This window comes from Leucopleurus acutus, assembly GCF_964270905.1.
Source record: "Leucopleurus acutus genome assembly, chromosome: 3".
Taxonomy (NCBI): Eukaryota; Metazoa; Chordata; class Mammalia; order Artiodactyla; family Delphinidae; genus Leucopleurus; species Leucopleurus acutus.
The window spans coordinates 116,134,941-116,151,970 of NC_139145.1; the positions used below are offsets into that span (position 1 = coordinate 116,134,941).

The 17,030-nt window shown below is 43.0% G+C and overlaps 1 protein-coding gene across 2 annotated transcripts in view; it reads right to left on the bottom strand.

The window, feature by feature from the left end:
- IQGAP2 (IQ motif containing GTPase activating protein 2) overlaps positions 1 to 17,030 on the bottom strand; it is a 293,537-nt gene that overhangs the window by 145,152 nt on the left and 131,355 nt on the right. For both annotated transcript variants that reach the window (XM_082837226.1, XM_082837225.1), the window contains exon 3: positions 3,608 to 3,764. In XM_082837226.1, the coding sequence (XP_082693352.1) occupies positions 3,608 to 3,764 (157 nt within the window). The remainder of the gene's footprint in view (positions 1 to 3,607; positions 3,765 to 17,030) is intronic.

A 17,030-nucleotide genomic window follows, 5' to 3' on the forward strand; every position in this document is an offset into this window, starting at 1 on the left:
GTCCCACAGGAAGTTTGAGCATCACACTTAGAGGAAGAGTTTCAGTAAATATTGAATAAAGTATTGAATAAAGAATAGAAGACAAGAAACGGAGCACTCTGGCTTACTACGAACTACTGTCATTCGTTCCTTCACCCAACAGCTATTTCCCTAGCACAGCCTATGGGCCAGAACCTGCACCATTCACTGAGGACATGACAGAGGAGACACACACAGTTCTTGCCTTCATGACAAAATAATCATTACAGTACTCCGTGGTGTGTCCTTGTGTGCATGGCATGATCATGCAACTCAGACCTGGAAGGGGGGTGGTAGGAACGGTCAGGGAAAGAATACTCATCACTGGAAGGTTTAACTCTAATACCTAGCATATCTTTCTAAACCTAAGTTAATGAGGGGCCAAGGCTGTACATAAGCTGGCAGACAAAGAGGATGGGGCAGCATGAAAGCTCCCATCTACTTGGCTCAAAGCCATCATCAGTGCCACAACTGAGGCCTTGCGATTCGGGACAGAGCTTTTGCATCGGGGACACCCTGCCCAACAGGTGGGTCATATTTTGCGGCTGCAGTCCAGGCAGACCCTGCAGTGAGCACCCAGGCTCACTGAGCTCATGGTTTCCAGATGGCACACCAAGAGACGGGCCTAGGTTAGCAAGTGTTCCCTTGTGTTTCAACGTCTCTTGCAGTCCTGTGATTTAGTGCTCCTTAGAAAGGACCACGTGCGTGACGGGCTTTAGACCTGAAGAACACATGAACGGGAAGCTAAGCCTCCTGCCCACTAATACTGGTCTCCTTGCATTTCTGTAGAAGAAATGAAATGGCCTTAACGTAAAAACTTATGATTACATGGCAAATCACTGACAATTTCCATTCAAGGACACTTTCAAGGATTTAATAAAAGGAGAAAAAGAAAAGCCTCTTTTTTTTTTTTAGAAAAGCCTCTTTTCTCCAGTGAATTAACAGAGGGGTAGTTTCCATTTGTCCCGTGTTTCTCCCACATCACAGCTGGCATCTACCACCCTCCATCCACCACCTCCCTTCTTTCCATGCCTCTCCTAGCATCCTTTCTTCTGTGCACCCCAGTGGAGGCCTGGCAGCACGGGTGACAGCAACATAGAACACTTCCCTCTGTCACGATGTTTTGCTCAGGGATGTCATCATCTGCTTAGGCGCCACAGGTATTTTATTTTTTAACAAGAAATTGGAATCACTTCCCCGTCCCCATCCCAAAGAGAAGCTGCTACTGATTCAAATGATAGGATCTCTGATGCCAGGAGGAAACAGTACCTGTTTAAGTTGCCATGAGGGGGTCCACAGCTAAACTGGGAAGAGACACCTATATTCAAGGTGTATAATGTGCCAGGAGAGGGAAGAATCAGCCCACCCGCTGCTCTGAGTCTCACCTTCACTAAAGGTCTGTCTTTCTGGCCTGATTCTCACTATTCACACATCAAAATACCCACAATCCCTTTCCAGGGAGGTCTGGCGCCAACTACACTTTAACTCTATCATCAAATCTACATGGCTGGGGCTTCCCTGGTGGCACAGTGGTTGAGAGTCCGCCTGCCGATGCAAGGGACATGGGTTCGTGCCCCGGTCCAGGAAGATCCCACATGCCGCGGAGCGGCTGGGCCCGTGAGCCATGACCGCTGAGCCTGCGCGTCTGGAGCCTGTGCTCCGCAACGGGAGAGGCCACAGCAGTGAGAGGCCCGCGTACCGCAAAAAAAAAAAAAAAAAAAAAAAAAAATCTACATGGCTGTTAGTACTAATAGGCCTAGATCTTGGTAACTACCATTACAGTAATGAAAATAAAACAAAAATCGTGCTCTAAAATGTGGATAAGTGTTCATTTATTTTGTGACAAGGGGGATACAGATTAATTTTTACCGTGTCTGAACTTTTAAAGTATTCCTCGAAAAAAAAACCGAACTTTAATTTTGGCTGGCTAAGTCATTTGTTTCACTTAAGTCTTACAAAAGGCCGAAAACTTACTCTAGGGAGAAACATCTAGAGTTAATAAACACATGACTTAATAAACTCAAACTTATTTTAAGATATGCAAACACTTCTATTCATAACGTTATTCAAGGCAGAAACTTTTGCTCAATTCCCTTTTGGGCTAGATGATGAAAAGAGAGTTGTCAAAAAAGATGTCAATTCATCTTGTCTACTGTTAGCATAAACCATTACTCAAACATTTGCTCTGAATTCAATATACACATTTAAAAAATACATTTTGTCTCAATAACAACTGAAGGGTAGTGTGACATGCAATAAATGGAAAATCATTCCATTTTCAACTATACTTAATGTTACCCTTGAAATTTTAAGAGAAATAACTTTTAAGGACACTTGAAAATCTGCAGATAAAAAATACTGATAAAAAAACCAAACACAATATATTAAGAAAATAAAGAATCAAGTTTCAAAGGAGCTTTAGAAACCCTGACCCAAAGCGGAGAATGGATCACATGTTCCAGGAGGGAACAGCACACTTTTTTTTTTTTTTTTTTTTTTGGTACGCGGGCCTCTCACTGTTGTGGCCTCTCCCGTTGCGGAGCACAGGCTCTAGACGCGCAGGCTCAGCGGCCATGGCTCACGGGCCCAGCCGCTCCGTGGCATGTGGGATCTTCCCGGACCGGGGCATGAACCCGCGTCCCCTGCATCGGCAGGCGGACTCCCAACCACTGCACCACCAGGGAAGCTCCAACAGCACAAATTTTAAAATTCCCTTTTGAAGACACATATAATGAAGGGGTCTTTCAGGCTGGTGTTTAGTTTTTCCTCCTTTACTTCTTAATGGAAAATTTCAAACATAAAATTGGACAGAATAGTATAATGAACTCATTTGCATGCCTCATCTAATCTCAACAACTATGAACACATGGCCAGTCTTGAATCATCGGTCCAACCTCCTCCCAGTTATTTTGAAGCAAATGATAGATATATCACTTTATCTGAAAATACTTAAACATGTATCTGAAAAATATCAGAATTTTTTTTATTAATACAAGATTGGTATTTATTTTGGTTTGGTTTTCTCACCCATATGCCTTCCCAAATTAGCCATGAAATAATTCTTAAAACTAGTAGCATATAAAAAGGGTAGTCTTAATTTGTTTTAAACACCAAAAGTAAAGGAGTTCCTGACTATTCAATGTCAGAATTTTTTTTTTAAATCACCTTGGGCCTAACTCTTTAGGGCCACAAGTTCAAGTCCTAGTTGGGTACTTTATTCCTTGATGAGAATAAGGGGAGTAATAAACTGTGTTGATGGTGAAAAAAGGAGGGGTAGAGGGCCCCCCACTCTTACAGTTACTGGCACTAATAAAATGACCTCCATGAAGGAATAATGGGGGTGGGAGCTGGGAAGCCCCATGGAGCAGAGATCTCTCGGCCTCAGACCAGAAATAGACAAATGTTTTGCTTTTAAAACTGCTGCCGCCTCAGGAATGATTATTTACAGGCTTAAAAGACCAAGGACATCCCCTTTCCCCACAACCCATCTCCCACCAAATCCTTATAGAAACACTAAAAGAAAGGAAAGGAAGGGAAAGACTGAACTTCCACTTTGAGCTGGAGGCCAGACCAATTAGATCTCAGTTACCTTGTAACGTGTTTGTTCCACATCATAGATCTTTTTCTCCGATACCATTTTGGGGGCAAAGAACTTGGCTAACTTTGCAAGGTAAACTCCGTTCCGGAGCCCTTCTTCCAGTTCAGTGGTTGGTGGCAATTCTTCCACTAAGCAGACTTCCATCCACCTAAAGGGATTAAAAAAACCTTAAGGTGACTCCAGTTCAAGTAACTTTCTATAACTGAAGAGATGCAGTATCTTACTACCTGTGATGGAGACATTAACAAAGGGAGCGGGATGTGAAACATCTTTAGGTGTCACAGATGGGAAGAGAGAACTTTCTGGGTGGGACAAGAATTCAGAACACACAGGAACAAGGGGGATGACAAGCCCAGAGGCACTGAACTCACTTCCAAGCCAGAGCTTGTCGACTTCACTTTTATCAGAATCTCTGCCAATTCTCTTTTGTGCCAAAGAGGAAAAAGGCCAAAGCCTATTTGTATGGGTGGAATGAGTCTTGCTGACATTACAGAAAAAAAACAGTTCCAAGTTTATGAGCCCTTAGTGGAGGACATTCTTGTAGGGGTTATGCTGTGGGGAGAGTGTAGTCCCAGGTGCAGTAAAATTTGCAGTCGCCTCAGTCTGGAAATGACTACCAGGAAAGGTAGGAAGCGTGGAAAAGGGACAGTGAAATTCAGAGAGCAGACGCTGTCTTCTTTAAATAGGACACATTCCTTTTTCCAATACCAGGAACTTATTACAGCATGCTTACCTTTTTTGGGGAAGCTATTTACTGGATTTTGAAAAAGATGAGATTAAATCTTAGGACATTGTGCCAGTATTGTAGAAAAGAGAGCACCAAGGTCACTACTGGCTCAAAAACACACAGTGGGAGGGGAGCCAGGCCAGTTCCCATTTCACACTGGTGTGCCGAGAATCTGTGGAGCTCAGAGAATAATGCGCTTCCTATCCATTCCTGAAGAACTCTTCCCTACTGTAAGACCCAAGAGGCAGGGGTGCAAGCTCTCACCTCCCTGCCACGAACCCACCGCCCAATCACCAACTATGAGTGTGAGCTCCACACCTATATAGCCAGTCCCCGCAGAAGATCATTAACAGCGACAGCGCCGATCCCATCAACACTTGGCAGTCGGGAGAGGGCTGTTCTGCAGTATTAACAACCGATCATGATCCAAGCAGTGAACGCTGTAAAACGTCTCAATCGCTCGCAGCTCTGGCCAACATCTTTGGAAAGCTCAGAGAGTCCCTAATAAGCAAGGAGTATTTACTGACCACTTATTTAGGCCATGTAAAACGTGGAGTATATGAGAAAAGCATAAACATAAGCGCTGCCTTCTAAGAGCATTAAGCATAATTGAGATGGCAACACAACTGTGGGGAAAAACCAGGGAGCCATGTAAGAGAGGCTATGCTGCCCAACGCTACATGTTAGTGCATAAGAAGAAAAAGTTGGGGAATAAAGGGGATCGTCGGATTATCACTGGAGTAACAGGGAAAACAGTGAGAAGGTGGTGGGATCTGGATTTGGGGAGTCTTTGGAAAGGCAGGGGAAGCGCTTAGGAGCTGGGGAACAGGACATACTAAAGCCATAAAGGAAACATGGCTGATTCACAGAGCAAACCCAGAGAAGACTCTGGGCCTTTGGGGTTCGTGGGAAGAAAGGAATAAAGCTGAGCACACAGTGAAGTGAGGTTCTGAGGGAACTGGCATGAAGAGAAGTGATGACGTTTGCTGCCACAGGAAGCAGGGAGCTATTGGCATCTTCGCAGCAGAGGAGTGACAGGCTGACAGTGGTAATTAGAGAAAAGTAATCTTGTATGATGGATGCCCCAAAGATAAAGCGCTCTGTCAGCCTCTCCCATTGTGAGGAGTGGAGGGACTGGATGAGACAGGAAGAAATGGGAAGGAAGGAAAACAAGAGGCATTTCAAGGAAACGGTAACAAGACTTGGTGACAGCTTAGAAAGTGCAGGAGGGGGTCAAAGGAAAGAGAATATTCCCAGCCAGGGAGAGGGGCCCGGTGTGGAGGGAGGACTCAGCCCCACATCCACTGTGTGACCCCAGGCATGCCCCCTAACCTCTCTGGGCCTCATTTTTCTCCTCTGCTGAAGGGGCAGGAGATGAGAAGGATGGGATGTTAAGGTCTCTCCCAGGTCTAACATCCTAGGGGGACTGGGGAAACTGGGAGAACAAGGAACTGATAAAATGAGATGACAAGTTTGCTTTCACATAACAAACAAGGGCTTCAAATGAACGTAAGAGTACCAAAGCCTTGATGAATTTTTAAAAATGTAAGAAATCAATAACAACATTGCCTTTTTGATAAAAATCTGGCCAAGTTAAAAGCCACTGCACCAGACCAAGTTTCTAATCGAAATAAACTACAAATTACGGCATTATGCTACTTCACATTAAAACAAACCTGTTTTCAAATAATTATCTTGAAAAAATGTACAAAATTGTTTCTAACACGACAGTATATAACTGCTTTATAATAATCCCGTAATCGGGGGTAGATGTATGAAGGGTGGCAGAGAGGTAAATTGACAATTTGTAGTAGGAGTGGGGGAGATAAATTGACATTTGGGACCAAGGGGCAGGAAGTTAAAATAAAAACAACTCTGAAGTGTGATATTTTAGACTTGGTCTTACTTTTTAAAAGGATAATCACCTTAATTTTTGTCTGTGTTAGAATATATGTGTAGTTGGCTGAAAACACTATTCTAAAACCTTAGGTTAACTATAGCCTATTTAAAATGTAGCCATTGCTAATGCATATGGCATCACGAAGTACTCAAAAGCAAAAGCCATCTCTTCTTCCTTTTCATAATCCCTTTGTCCTGGAAATGTATTTACAGATAGTGGGCACCCAACAGATTGTTATTAAATGAAAGATTCTGACTGCTTAGGAAAAACGTTTTCCAAGCATCACAGTTACATCATAACATCTTTTAGGACACTGCCACTGACTGGTAAATGTAGCATTTTTGCAACATTAGGCATCAGTGTTTCACTACCTTGAAAGTCAAAAGAAAATGCTATTACCATCAATGGTAACTAGTGTTTATTAGCACTATTTTATTCTAGAACCTGGATTTAATACTTGACGGGGATTATCATTTAATCCTCGAGCCCACCCCATAAGGAAAGGTGCTATTAGGATCACCACTTGCAGATGCTAATCTGAGGCCCAGAAAAGCCAAGGCCATAGAGCTACTAATTGAAAGACATCAAAAAGCTCCTCTAGGAACCCTCCTACACTGTGGGTTGGAATGAAAATTGGTGCAGCCGCTATGGAAAACAGTATGGAGGTTCCTCAAAAAACTAAAAATAGAGTTGCCATATCATCCAGTGATCCCACTTCTGGGTATATATCCGGAAAAAACTTTAATTCAAAAAGATATATATACCCCTATATTCAGAGCAGCACTATTTACAACAGCCAAGACATGGAAGCAACCTAAATGTCCATCGACAGATGAGCAGACAAAGAATATGTATGTGGTACATATATACAATGGAATATTACTCGGCCATAAAAAATGAAATAATGCCATTTGCAACCACAAGGGTGGACCTAGAGATTATAATTTTTACTAAATTGAAGTAAGTCAGAAAGAGAAAAACAAATACCATATGATATCACTTATATGTGGAATCTAAACTATGACACAAATGAACTTATCTACAAAACAGAAACAGACTCATAGATATAGAGAATAGGCTTGTGATGTCACGGAGCAACTAAGCCCGTGCACCACAATTACTGAGCCTGCACTCTAGAGCCCGTGAGCCACAACTACTGAGCCTGTGTGCCCCAACTACTGAAGCCCGCGTGCCTAGAGCCCGTGCTCTGCAACAAGAGCAGACACTGCAATGAGGAGCCCGCGCAGCACAAGGAAGAGTAGCCCCTGCTCACCGCAACTAGAGAAAGCCCACGCACAGCAACGGAGACCCAGTGCAGCCAAAAATAAACAAATAAAAATAAATACATACATTTATTTTAAAAAAAAGAGAGAGAGAATAGGCTTGTGGTTCCCAAGGTAGACGGGTGTGGGGGAGGGATGGATTGGGAGTTTGGGATTAGCAGATGCAAACTATTACATACCGAATGAATAAACCACAAGGTCCTACTGTATAGCACAGGATATTCAATATCCTGTGATAAACCATAATGGAAAAGAATATGAAAAAGAATATGTATATGTAAAACTGAATCACTTTGCTGCACAGCAGAAATTCACATTGTAAATCATTTGTGCTTCAATAAAATTTTTTTTCAAAAAGCCCCTCAAATTCCAATTTTTAACTCTCACGACTCAAACAGAAGAAGGCAGTCTCACAGCCTAGTGTAAAATAAAAGTGGTAACAGGACACTCCAGGCTCCTTCCAGAGTAGGAGTAAAGGCCCCATGGTTTGGAGATGCAGACGCTTTCACTCTTCAGTGTAAGGTCAGAGCATAGTACATTCGCTGTCAAAGTGGAGCAAACGTCCTAGGGTTCCGTTTATTCCCTTGGAACTCCCTCTTTGTCGTCACCTACCTCACAACTGTAAGTGACAGACAGCCTCGGCTGCGTCTTGCGGGTGCTGTTGTAACTGGGTGCTGGGTACGGGAAGCTTAGAGTCTGTCTAAATGAGGTCACCTCCTCGAGAACTCTGGCAAGACAAGGCAGGATCTCTAAGAGTCTCCTCATAATATACAGCTTGGAAACTTATCAATTATTAGTCAGTATATGATCAATAAAGTTTGAATGATGATAGCAAGACCATTCTTCTGGAACAGTCAGTAAACTCTGCTCCAGCATAACCAGCTAGGCTGGCTCCCTACCACTGCTCTCAGGGTATTAAACTACCTCACAGGGAAGCAGGGGCCATGATATGCAAGCTTCTAAACGAGTACCCAGTCATCACGTGGGCTGAATATCCTTTGGACCTATGTTTCAAAAGCCTCCACTCTCCCCTCCCCCCCGTCTGCTAGCAGGATGCTAAAGCTCAGGGCAACCTTGAAAGAAGATGGAAGATCTCCCATCAGCCTGGGTCCCTGAGGAACCCGGGGACCTGGGTTATCTGCGTGGTAAGGAGCCCCCTGTACCCCCTCATCCTCGCCTTAAGCTACTGCATGTTACCTGAAAAAGAATTACATTTCTACTGCCAACCTCAGCCTCAGTGGCTTATCTGTTACAAAGCTAGTGTTACCCAGCCACATCAATGAAATTCATTAAGTGGGATTTTTATGGTCTGTTGGGGTCAAACTTCCTGTCGCAATCACAATACAGAAAACAACTGGCCTGATGTTCAGGAAGTCTGGATTTCCAATCACTAGCTGGATGCCCTGGAACAGGTCACTTAAAAGTCTGAGCTGAGTTTTAGTCCAAGAGTGTAAAATTATAAATGGAATTCTGTACGACACTAATTATGTGATTTTGTTGTGTTTAATAACAGCTTTATTGAGAGAGAATTCACACACCATACACTCTTTTAAGATGTATAACGCAGTGACTTTTAGCATAGTCACAGGGTTGTGAGACCATCACTTAACAATTTTAGAACGTCTTCATCACTCTGAAAAGAAGCCCTATAACTCGTTTACAATATTCCCTGTTTACTCCCAATTTTCCAACCCACTAATCTACTCTCTGTTTATAGATCTACTTATTCTGGACATTTCATGTAAATGGAACCATAAAATACATGGCCGTCTGTGACTAGCTTCTTTCACTTACCATAATGTTTTCAAGGTTCATCTATCGTGTAGGATATATTAGGGCTGCATTCCTTTTCATTGCTGAATAATATTCTGCTGTATGGATATATATCATATTTTATTTATCAGTTTAGGGACATGTGGGTTTTTCCCACTATTTGGCTACTACGACTAATGCTGCTGTAAACATTAGTGTGTAAGTGTTTGCAAGGACATACGTTCTGCTTTCTCTTGTGTATATACCTAGGAGTAGAATTGCTGGGTCATAAGGTAACTCTATGTTTAATCTTTTTTGGGACTTCCAGACTTTTCCAAAGCAGCTGCAACATTTTACATTCCCATCAGCGCTGTGTGAGGATTCTAATTTCCCCAGCTCCTTGCCAACACTCAGCTGTCTTTCTGATTATAGCCATCCTAAGTAGATACAAAGTGGCATCTCATTATGGTTTTGATTTTCACTTCTCTGACGGCTAATGATATTGAGTATCTTTTTATGTGCTTATTGCCCATTTGCATATCTTATTTAGAGAAACGTCGTTTCAAATCCATTGCCCATGTTTTAGTTGGGTTTTTTAAAATAATTGAGTTATAAGAGTTCTTTATATATTTGGTATACAAATCCCTTATCAGGTACATGATTTGAAAATATTTCTTCATTCTGTGGCTTGTCTTTTTGCTTCCTTGATGGTGTCTTTTGAAGCACAGAAAGGTTGTGGTTGTAATTTTGATGAAGTCCCATTTATCTATTCTTTTTTTCTTTAAGTCTTTATTGAATTTGTTACAATATTGCTTCTGTTTTATGTTTTGGTTTTTTGGCTGCAAGGCATGTGGGATCTTAGCTCCCCAATCAGGGATTGAACCTGCACCCCCTTGCATTGGAAGGTGAAGCCCTAACCACTGGACCAACAGGGAAGTCCCCCATTTATCTATTCTTTTTTTGCTTGTACTTTGATGTCATATTTAAGAAACCACTGCTTAACTGAAGGTCACAAACACCTATGTTTTCTTCTAAGAGCCTCATAGTTTTAACTCTTATATTTATTATATCTTTTACCCATTTTGAGTTAATTTTTTGTACTGGTGAGAGGTAAGGGTCCAAATTCATTCTTTTTTTTCTTTTTTTCTTTTTTTTTTTTTGTGGTACGCGGCCTCTCACTCTTGTGGCCTCTCCCGTTGCGGAGCACAGGCTCCGGATGCGCAGGCTCAGAGGCCATGGCTCACGGGCCCAGCCGCTCCGCGGCATGTGGGATCTTCCCGGACCGGGGCACGAACCCGTGTCCCCTGCATCGGCAGGCGGACTCTCAACCACTGCGCCACCAGGGAAGCCCTCAAATTCATTCTTTTGCATGTGGACATCCAGTTGTCTCAGCACCATTGGTTAAAAAGACTGTCTTCAATTCGACCTGAAAACCCACAGAAAACCAGAATTGGCCTGTGTCTCCTCCTGCTGCCCTCACATTTACTGCTTCTTCCCTGTTCCTTCCATTGGTTGCTCGTACTGAACCTCAACACCAATATGTGAACATCTCATCCCAAACCAGAGGTGAAGCTATTCCTTATGAGCATCTTCAAGGCCGTCGCAGAACCTTATTTTCCTTTCGGGGGGCGGGGTGGGGGGGCAGGAAATGGGGCTCTTTTGTATTAGTATTGCTTGCGTTCTCTTCTCTCTGCAGAAGGAAAATCTGAATCACTTACCAGGCAACAACAAAATGGAGGTAAAAGGAATTTCCTTTCTATCATTCAAGCAGACTGTCTTCAAATTTGTTTTTTTGTTTTTTGTTGTTTGAGTTGAGATGGTTTTCGTTAAGTAGCTCTGTGTGGAAAAGTACCAGGTCCGTTCCAAGTGAGACCGGGAGAAGGAGGGGTGTGTGGCAGGGGAGGATACTGGGAGAAGGATGAAGGGGAGAGAAAGGTAAAAATTTTCCAATTTTAGGTTAAGGCCAAAAAGAAAAATAATTAATGTCATTTTGTCGTGCAAGAGAACCAAAAACAAACAAACAAAACCAACCCAAACCAAAAGCCAAAATACCACCTCACAGAAATCTGGAGACAAACCACCCGTTCTATTGTGCTACTTTTTGCTTTGCAGAGCACAGGAAAGTTGTTTCACTGAGGCATTTGCTATCTGAGTTGTTATTCAGGAAATCTCCAACTATAAATCTTGGTCTCTATCATACAGCACTGTATGAAATAAATGTCCCCAAAGTAGAGCTGCTGGCCTAGAAACAGAAAGTGTGTTTTTTTCTTCACAAGCCCTGTTTTAATGTAGTGCCCTAATCCGTGAACTTTCAAGTACTACAAGTCAATTTCTCTCCTGAAACATTTTGAAAATCAGCATATGAAATATTTTACAAAAGGATAAAAACGACCAGCTATTTTTACGTGTACAGTGTAACTGGTCACCTTTTGTGCCAATGAGAAGTAAAATGTCAGAAGTCAGGGTTAGATTCAGTTCCCACGGTAAACCTTTCCATTCACTGGAGGCTGAGGCAGAACTGTCACAACGAGGAGGGGAGGGAATAAATTAGGAATTTGGGATTAACAGATACATGCTGCTATACATAAAATAAACAACAAGGACCTACTGTATAGCACGGGGAACTACATTCAATATCTTGCAGTCTATAATGGAAAAGAATCTGAAAAAGTATACACACACACATATTAAAAAACTGGATCACTTTGCTATACACCTAAAACACTGTAAATCAACTATATTCAATTAAAAAAACAAAAAAACTGTCACCACAATTCTATCAGCCTAATTAGCTCAGGGGAACAGGGATGTCGAAAAACACATATTGCACAACTGAGGCAGGCATCCATGGGCCCCCATCCTTCTCTCATATAAAATTTATTTGGTTCACTATAAGAAAATGATGTGAAATATTAAAATAATGCTAATTATTTTCTTTAAAACACAGACTTACAATACCATGAAAAGAAGCAATATATGACTCCAAAACCTAACAGGCACGGAGCAGGCTTTTGAGGACGTCTTTCTCATTCTCCTCTTTAGGAAGGAGATGATACAGCAACCCTCTGTCGAGTTTGGCGAGCATTTCATGAACTGTGTTCCACAGAATACTGGCTCAGTGAGATGCTAATACTGTCCTGGTGGGAAAGGGGGCCAAATGAACTTAGAAAATGTTGCATTCTATGTCTTCCCTTGAGGATTCATATGTTGCATTAGCATCCTGAAAGCTCAGAGAATTCCTGAAGTCAGGAACCAAGTTTACTTTTTGATGCAATGTTTCCCCCCGATATTTTTTGACCATGGAACTCCTTTTTCCCAAATCACTTGGTAATATTTCATATGATGAAATGACAGGTAACTGATAAAAGCAGTACAATTTGGTGACTAAAATCATGGTATTTGGGCTCACACTTTCCGAGTTCAGATCCTAGTTCTAGCATAATACCAGTGACTTCTCTGTAAAATAAAGATACTTAAACTATCTACCTTTGGAGGGCTTTTGTAAGGAGTAAATGAGAATCTGTATAATATATTTAGCACTGTGCCCGGCACACAGTTAGAACCTGGCAAACATTAACCACAATTATTATTAGCATGTCCCCAACTTTGAATCTGGGCTATTTGCTCACCAGATGTGTAACCTTGACAGATTAATTAATCCAATTAATATTTTTGAGCATCAAGTACTTTCCAGACCTGGTTCCACATGGTGAATCAGGCAAAGTCCCTCAGTTTCCTAAGCAGTAAGTCTCATATTCTCACCGATGTTAGGATGCCACTAGTTCAGGAGTTATGGAGGATTAAATGAAACACCACCAGTATGGAACCTAGCAGATAGCTGGTGCCCAGATGTCACTCACATGGTTGCCTTCTTTTTTATCTATCTATTTTTTAAAATAAATTTATTTATTTATTTTTGGCTGCATTGGGTCTTCGTTGCTGCGTGCAGGCTTTCTCTAGTTGCAGCGAGCAGGGGCTACTCTTCATTGCAATGCGCGGGCTTCTCATTGCGGTGGCTTCTCTTGCTGCGGAGTAAGGGCTCTAGGTGCGCGGGCTTCGGTAGGTGTGGCACATGGGCTCAGTAGCCGTGGCTCACGGGCTCAGTAGTTGTGGCACAGGGGCTTAGTTGCTCCGTGGCATGTGGGATCTTCCCGGACCAGGGATGGAACCCATGTCCCTTGCGTTGGCAGGCAGATTCCTAACCACTGCGACACCAGGGAAGTCCCTCCCTTCTCTTTAAATAAATTTTTCCAAGAATCCCTTTGGTGAGTTATTTCTTAGAAAATGATATTGAATGCATTATTTTAACCCTTCTTCCTCTGTGTTTCTTAAACATAGGATAAGGAAAACAGAAATAAGTGGAACGGCCTGAGGCATTTATGGATATAAGAATGCCTGCAAACTTTGTAGCCCAATCTGCAATATGTCTGATTAACTTTTGAAAATTATTTTGAAAGAAATTTTGAAAAAAATTTGTTAATTACTTCACAGCCTACACTGTTGCTTAAATATATGCTCTTCATAATTCTTCCTAACTCCAGGCACCAATCAGATATTTACCTCTCGAGGAGGTGACCCCATTTAGACAGACTCTAAGCTTCCCGTACCCAGCACCCAGTTACAACAGCACCCGCAAGACGCAGCCGAGGCTGTCTGTCACTTACAGTTGTGAGGTAGGTGACGACAAAGAGGGAGCTCCAAGGGAATAAACGGAACCCTAGGACGTTTACTCCACTTTGACAGCGAATGTACTATGCTCTGACCTTACACTGAAGAGTGAAAGCGTCTGCATCTCCAAACCATGGGGCCTTTACTCCTACTCTGGAAGGAGCCTGGAGTGTCCTGTTACCACTTTTATTTTACACTAGGCTGTGAGACTGCCTTCTTCTGTTTGAGTCGTGAGAGTTAAAAATTGGAATTTGAGGGGCTTTTTGAAAAAAAATTTTATTGAAGCACAAATGATTTACAATGTGAATTTCTGCTGTGCAGCAAAGTGATTCAGTTATACATATACATATTCTTTTTCATATTCTTTTCCATTATGGTTTATCACAGGATATTGAATATCCTGTGCTATACAGTAGGACCTTGTGGTTTATTCATTCTGTATGTAATAGTTTGCATCTGCTAATCCCAAACTCCCAATCCATCCCTCCCCCACACCCCTCTACCTTGGGAACCACAAGCCTATTCTCTCTCTCTCTTTTTTTTAATACATTTATGTATTTATTTTTATTTGTTTACTTTTGGCTGCACTGGGTCTCCGTTGTTGTGCGCGGGCTTTCTCTAGCTGCGGTGAGCAGCTCTTCCTTGGGGTTATGCTCATTTAGACTAAAGGAGACAAAGACAGGGCAACAGTGAAGGAAGGCTGTCAGACCTCTGGGATTCTAGGGAATGGGACAACAGAGCTTCCTGGCTGTGTTATCCATCAGGATAAGGGAAGAATGACCCCGAAGGAGATTCAGAGATTGAGAGGGCTGCCACTCCCACCACAGGCCCAGACCGGCTCCTCCTTAAAGGGCAAGGCTATCTCTTGCTGGGTTCCTGTGGGTCTGGAAGGCAGGGCCACCAGCCTGGTGAGCCCAAAGGACAGACCACCAAGCGGATTATTCTGGAGGCTTACAATCAGAATTTGCCCCGCTACATTTTAGACTCGCTTGGGATCCATCACCCCCTTTCTTCTTTCTAATTTCTCGCTTTTAGAATGGGAATGTCTATTGTATGGCTGTCCCTCCTTTGTAATTTGGAAGCACAAAACTTCTGGGCTGCATAGCTTCACAGCCGGAGAGGAATTTTTGCCTCAGGATGAATCACATCTCAAGTTTCATCCACACCTGATTTAGATACTTTGGTGAGACTTGGAACTCAGAGTTGATGCTAGAATGGGTTAAGATTTTGGGGCTTCTGGGATGTAGATGAATGCATTTTGTCTCTGAGAAGGACAGAAATTTGGGGGAAAAAGGGGCAGAACGTTGTGGTCAGAACTGTGTCCCCTCCAAATTCATATGTTGAAGTCCTAACCCACACAGTACAAGAGAATGTGACTATCCAGAGAAGGGGCCTTTAAGAGGCGATTAAGTTTAAATGAGGCCATTTGGAGAGGACTTAATCCAATGACTGGTATAAGAAGAGGAGATTAGGACAAAGAGAGACACCAGGGCTGTGCACACACGGAAGGAAACCCAGTGAGGACACAGCAAGAAGGCAGCCATTGGCAAGTCAAGGAGAGAAGCCTCAGAAGAAACCACTTCCACAGACACCTTGATCTTGGACCTCCAGAACCATGAGAAAATAAACTGTTGTGTAAGCTACTCAGTCTGTGGTATTTTGTTACGGCAGCCCAAGCAAATAATACACTAGCTAAACCATCAACCCCCATCATCCTCTAAAACTCCTCACCCAATTTTATTTCTCTTCATTGTATTTCTTACTACCTGGCAGATTGTATATTTATTTATTTGTTTGACAGACTCCCCTACTTAGAATGTAAACACCGTAAGAGCAAGGCCCTTGCCTGTCTTTTGAGAGGCATATAGTGCAATGGTTCAAAGCACAAACTCTGCAGGCAGAGGCCTGAGATGGAACCCAAGCTCTGCCACTTACCAGCTGTGTGCCTTGGGGAACGGACTTAACTTGTCTGTGTCTCAGTTTCCTAATCTGTACGCTGGGGATAGTCATAGTCTGCTTCAGAGGGCTGTTGTGAGTTGATGGAAAAAAGCACAACAACAGTGCCTGGCACATAATAAACACCTTGAGAAGTAGACAGCAGAGCTTTTACTGCTCGGTGCTATATCCCAGGACCACTCTGCCCAACTGCCAACACAAGTCACTGTTCCCATCTGTCCTTCAGCACTATTTGTCTGCCACGCACACTTCCGCGGGGCTGCAACTAAGCCAGCATTTTGCTATGTCCAACATGCCTTCTCTCCTCTTGGCAGTCTGCAACATCCCACCGTGGCTAATCCAAGCCATCCTCCGCTCCCACCACCCCACCAGCCCGTGTCAACACACACACACACATCTTATTATTGCCTTACACAAGTTAGGGGTTTAAATGGTATTTCGTAGGGGCGCTACAAGTATTTATACATGTTCCCAAGCCAGGTTTCCACTCTGATGGAGCTCCCTCGATCCTGATAATGCCAACCACAAATGACGGCAGCTCCCATGGGATTAGCACGCTGCTCGGCACTTAGCTCACACTTGGCACTTACGTGAATGTATTCTCACACTAACCTGATGGGATCGGTATGATTCCCGTTTACCAGGGAAGGAAAGAGGCTCAGAGAGTTAAGCAACTTGCTCACAGCTACACAGCTAGTGGGCTGAGATTCCAATACAGGTTGTCACCTCCGTAGCACACGTGTCTGCCACACTCTGCTCTGCTCTGACAAACTGTCTACGATGAACTCGGTGAACAGGGCTTAAGCTACCTGCCTAGGAAGGTTCATTTCTTAAGAAGAAACTCACAGTGGAGCCTTCTCCAAAACCAAAACAGGCCAATTCAGATTTTCATAGACTCTGTTTTCCCAAAGCGAGGTGCGATAATACAAGATGAAGGTGAACATCTTTTTTGGGACGGCTGAAGAGGCTGCTGTCACTTTCAGAGGTGTCTATGGGGTGCAGCTGTGCACTGGACTTTGGGTTCTCAAAAATCTGCCTTCAAACGTGGTTCTGCAATTTATTAGTCGTGATTACCTTAGTGTGCAACCATTTCCCTGGGCCACAGTTTCCCCTTTTTAAAGATTAGGT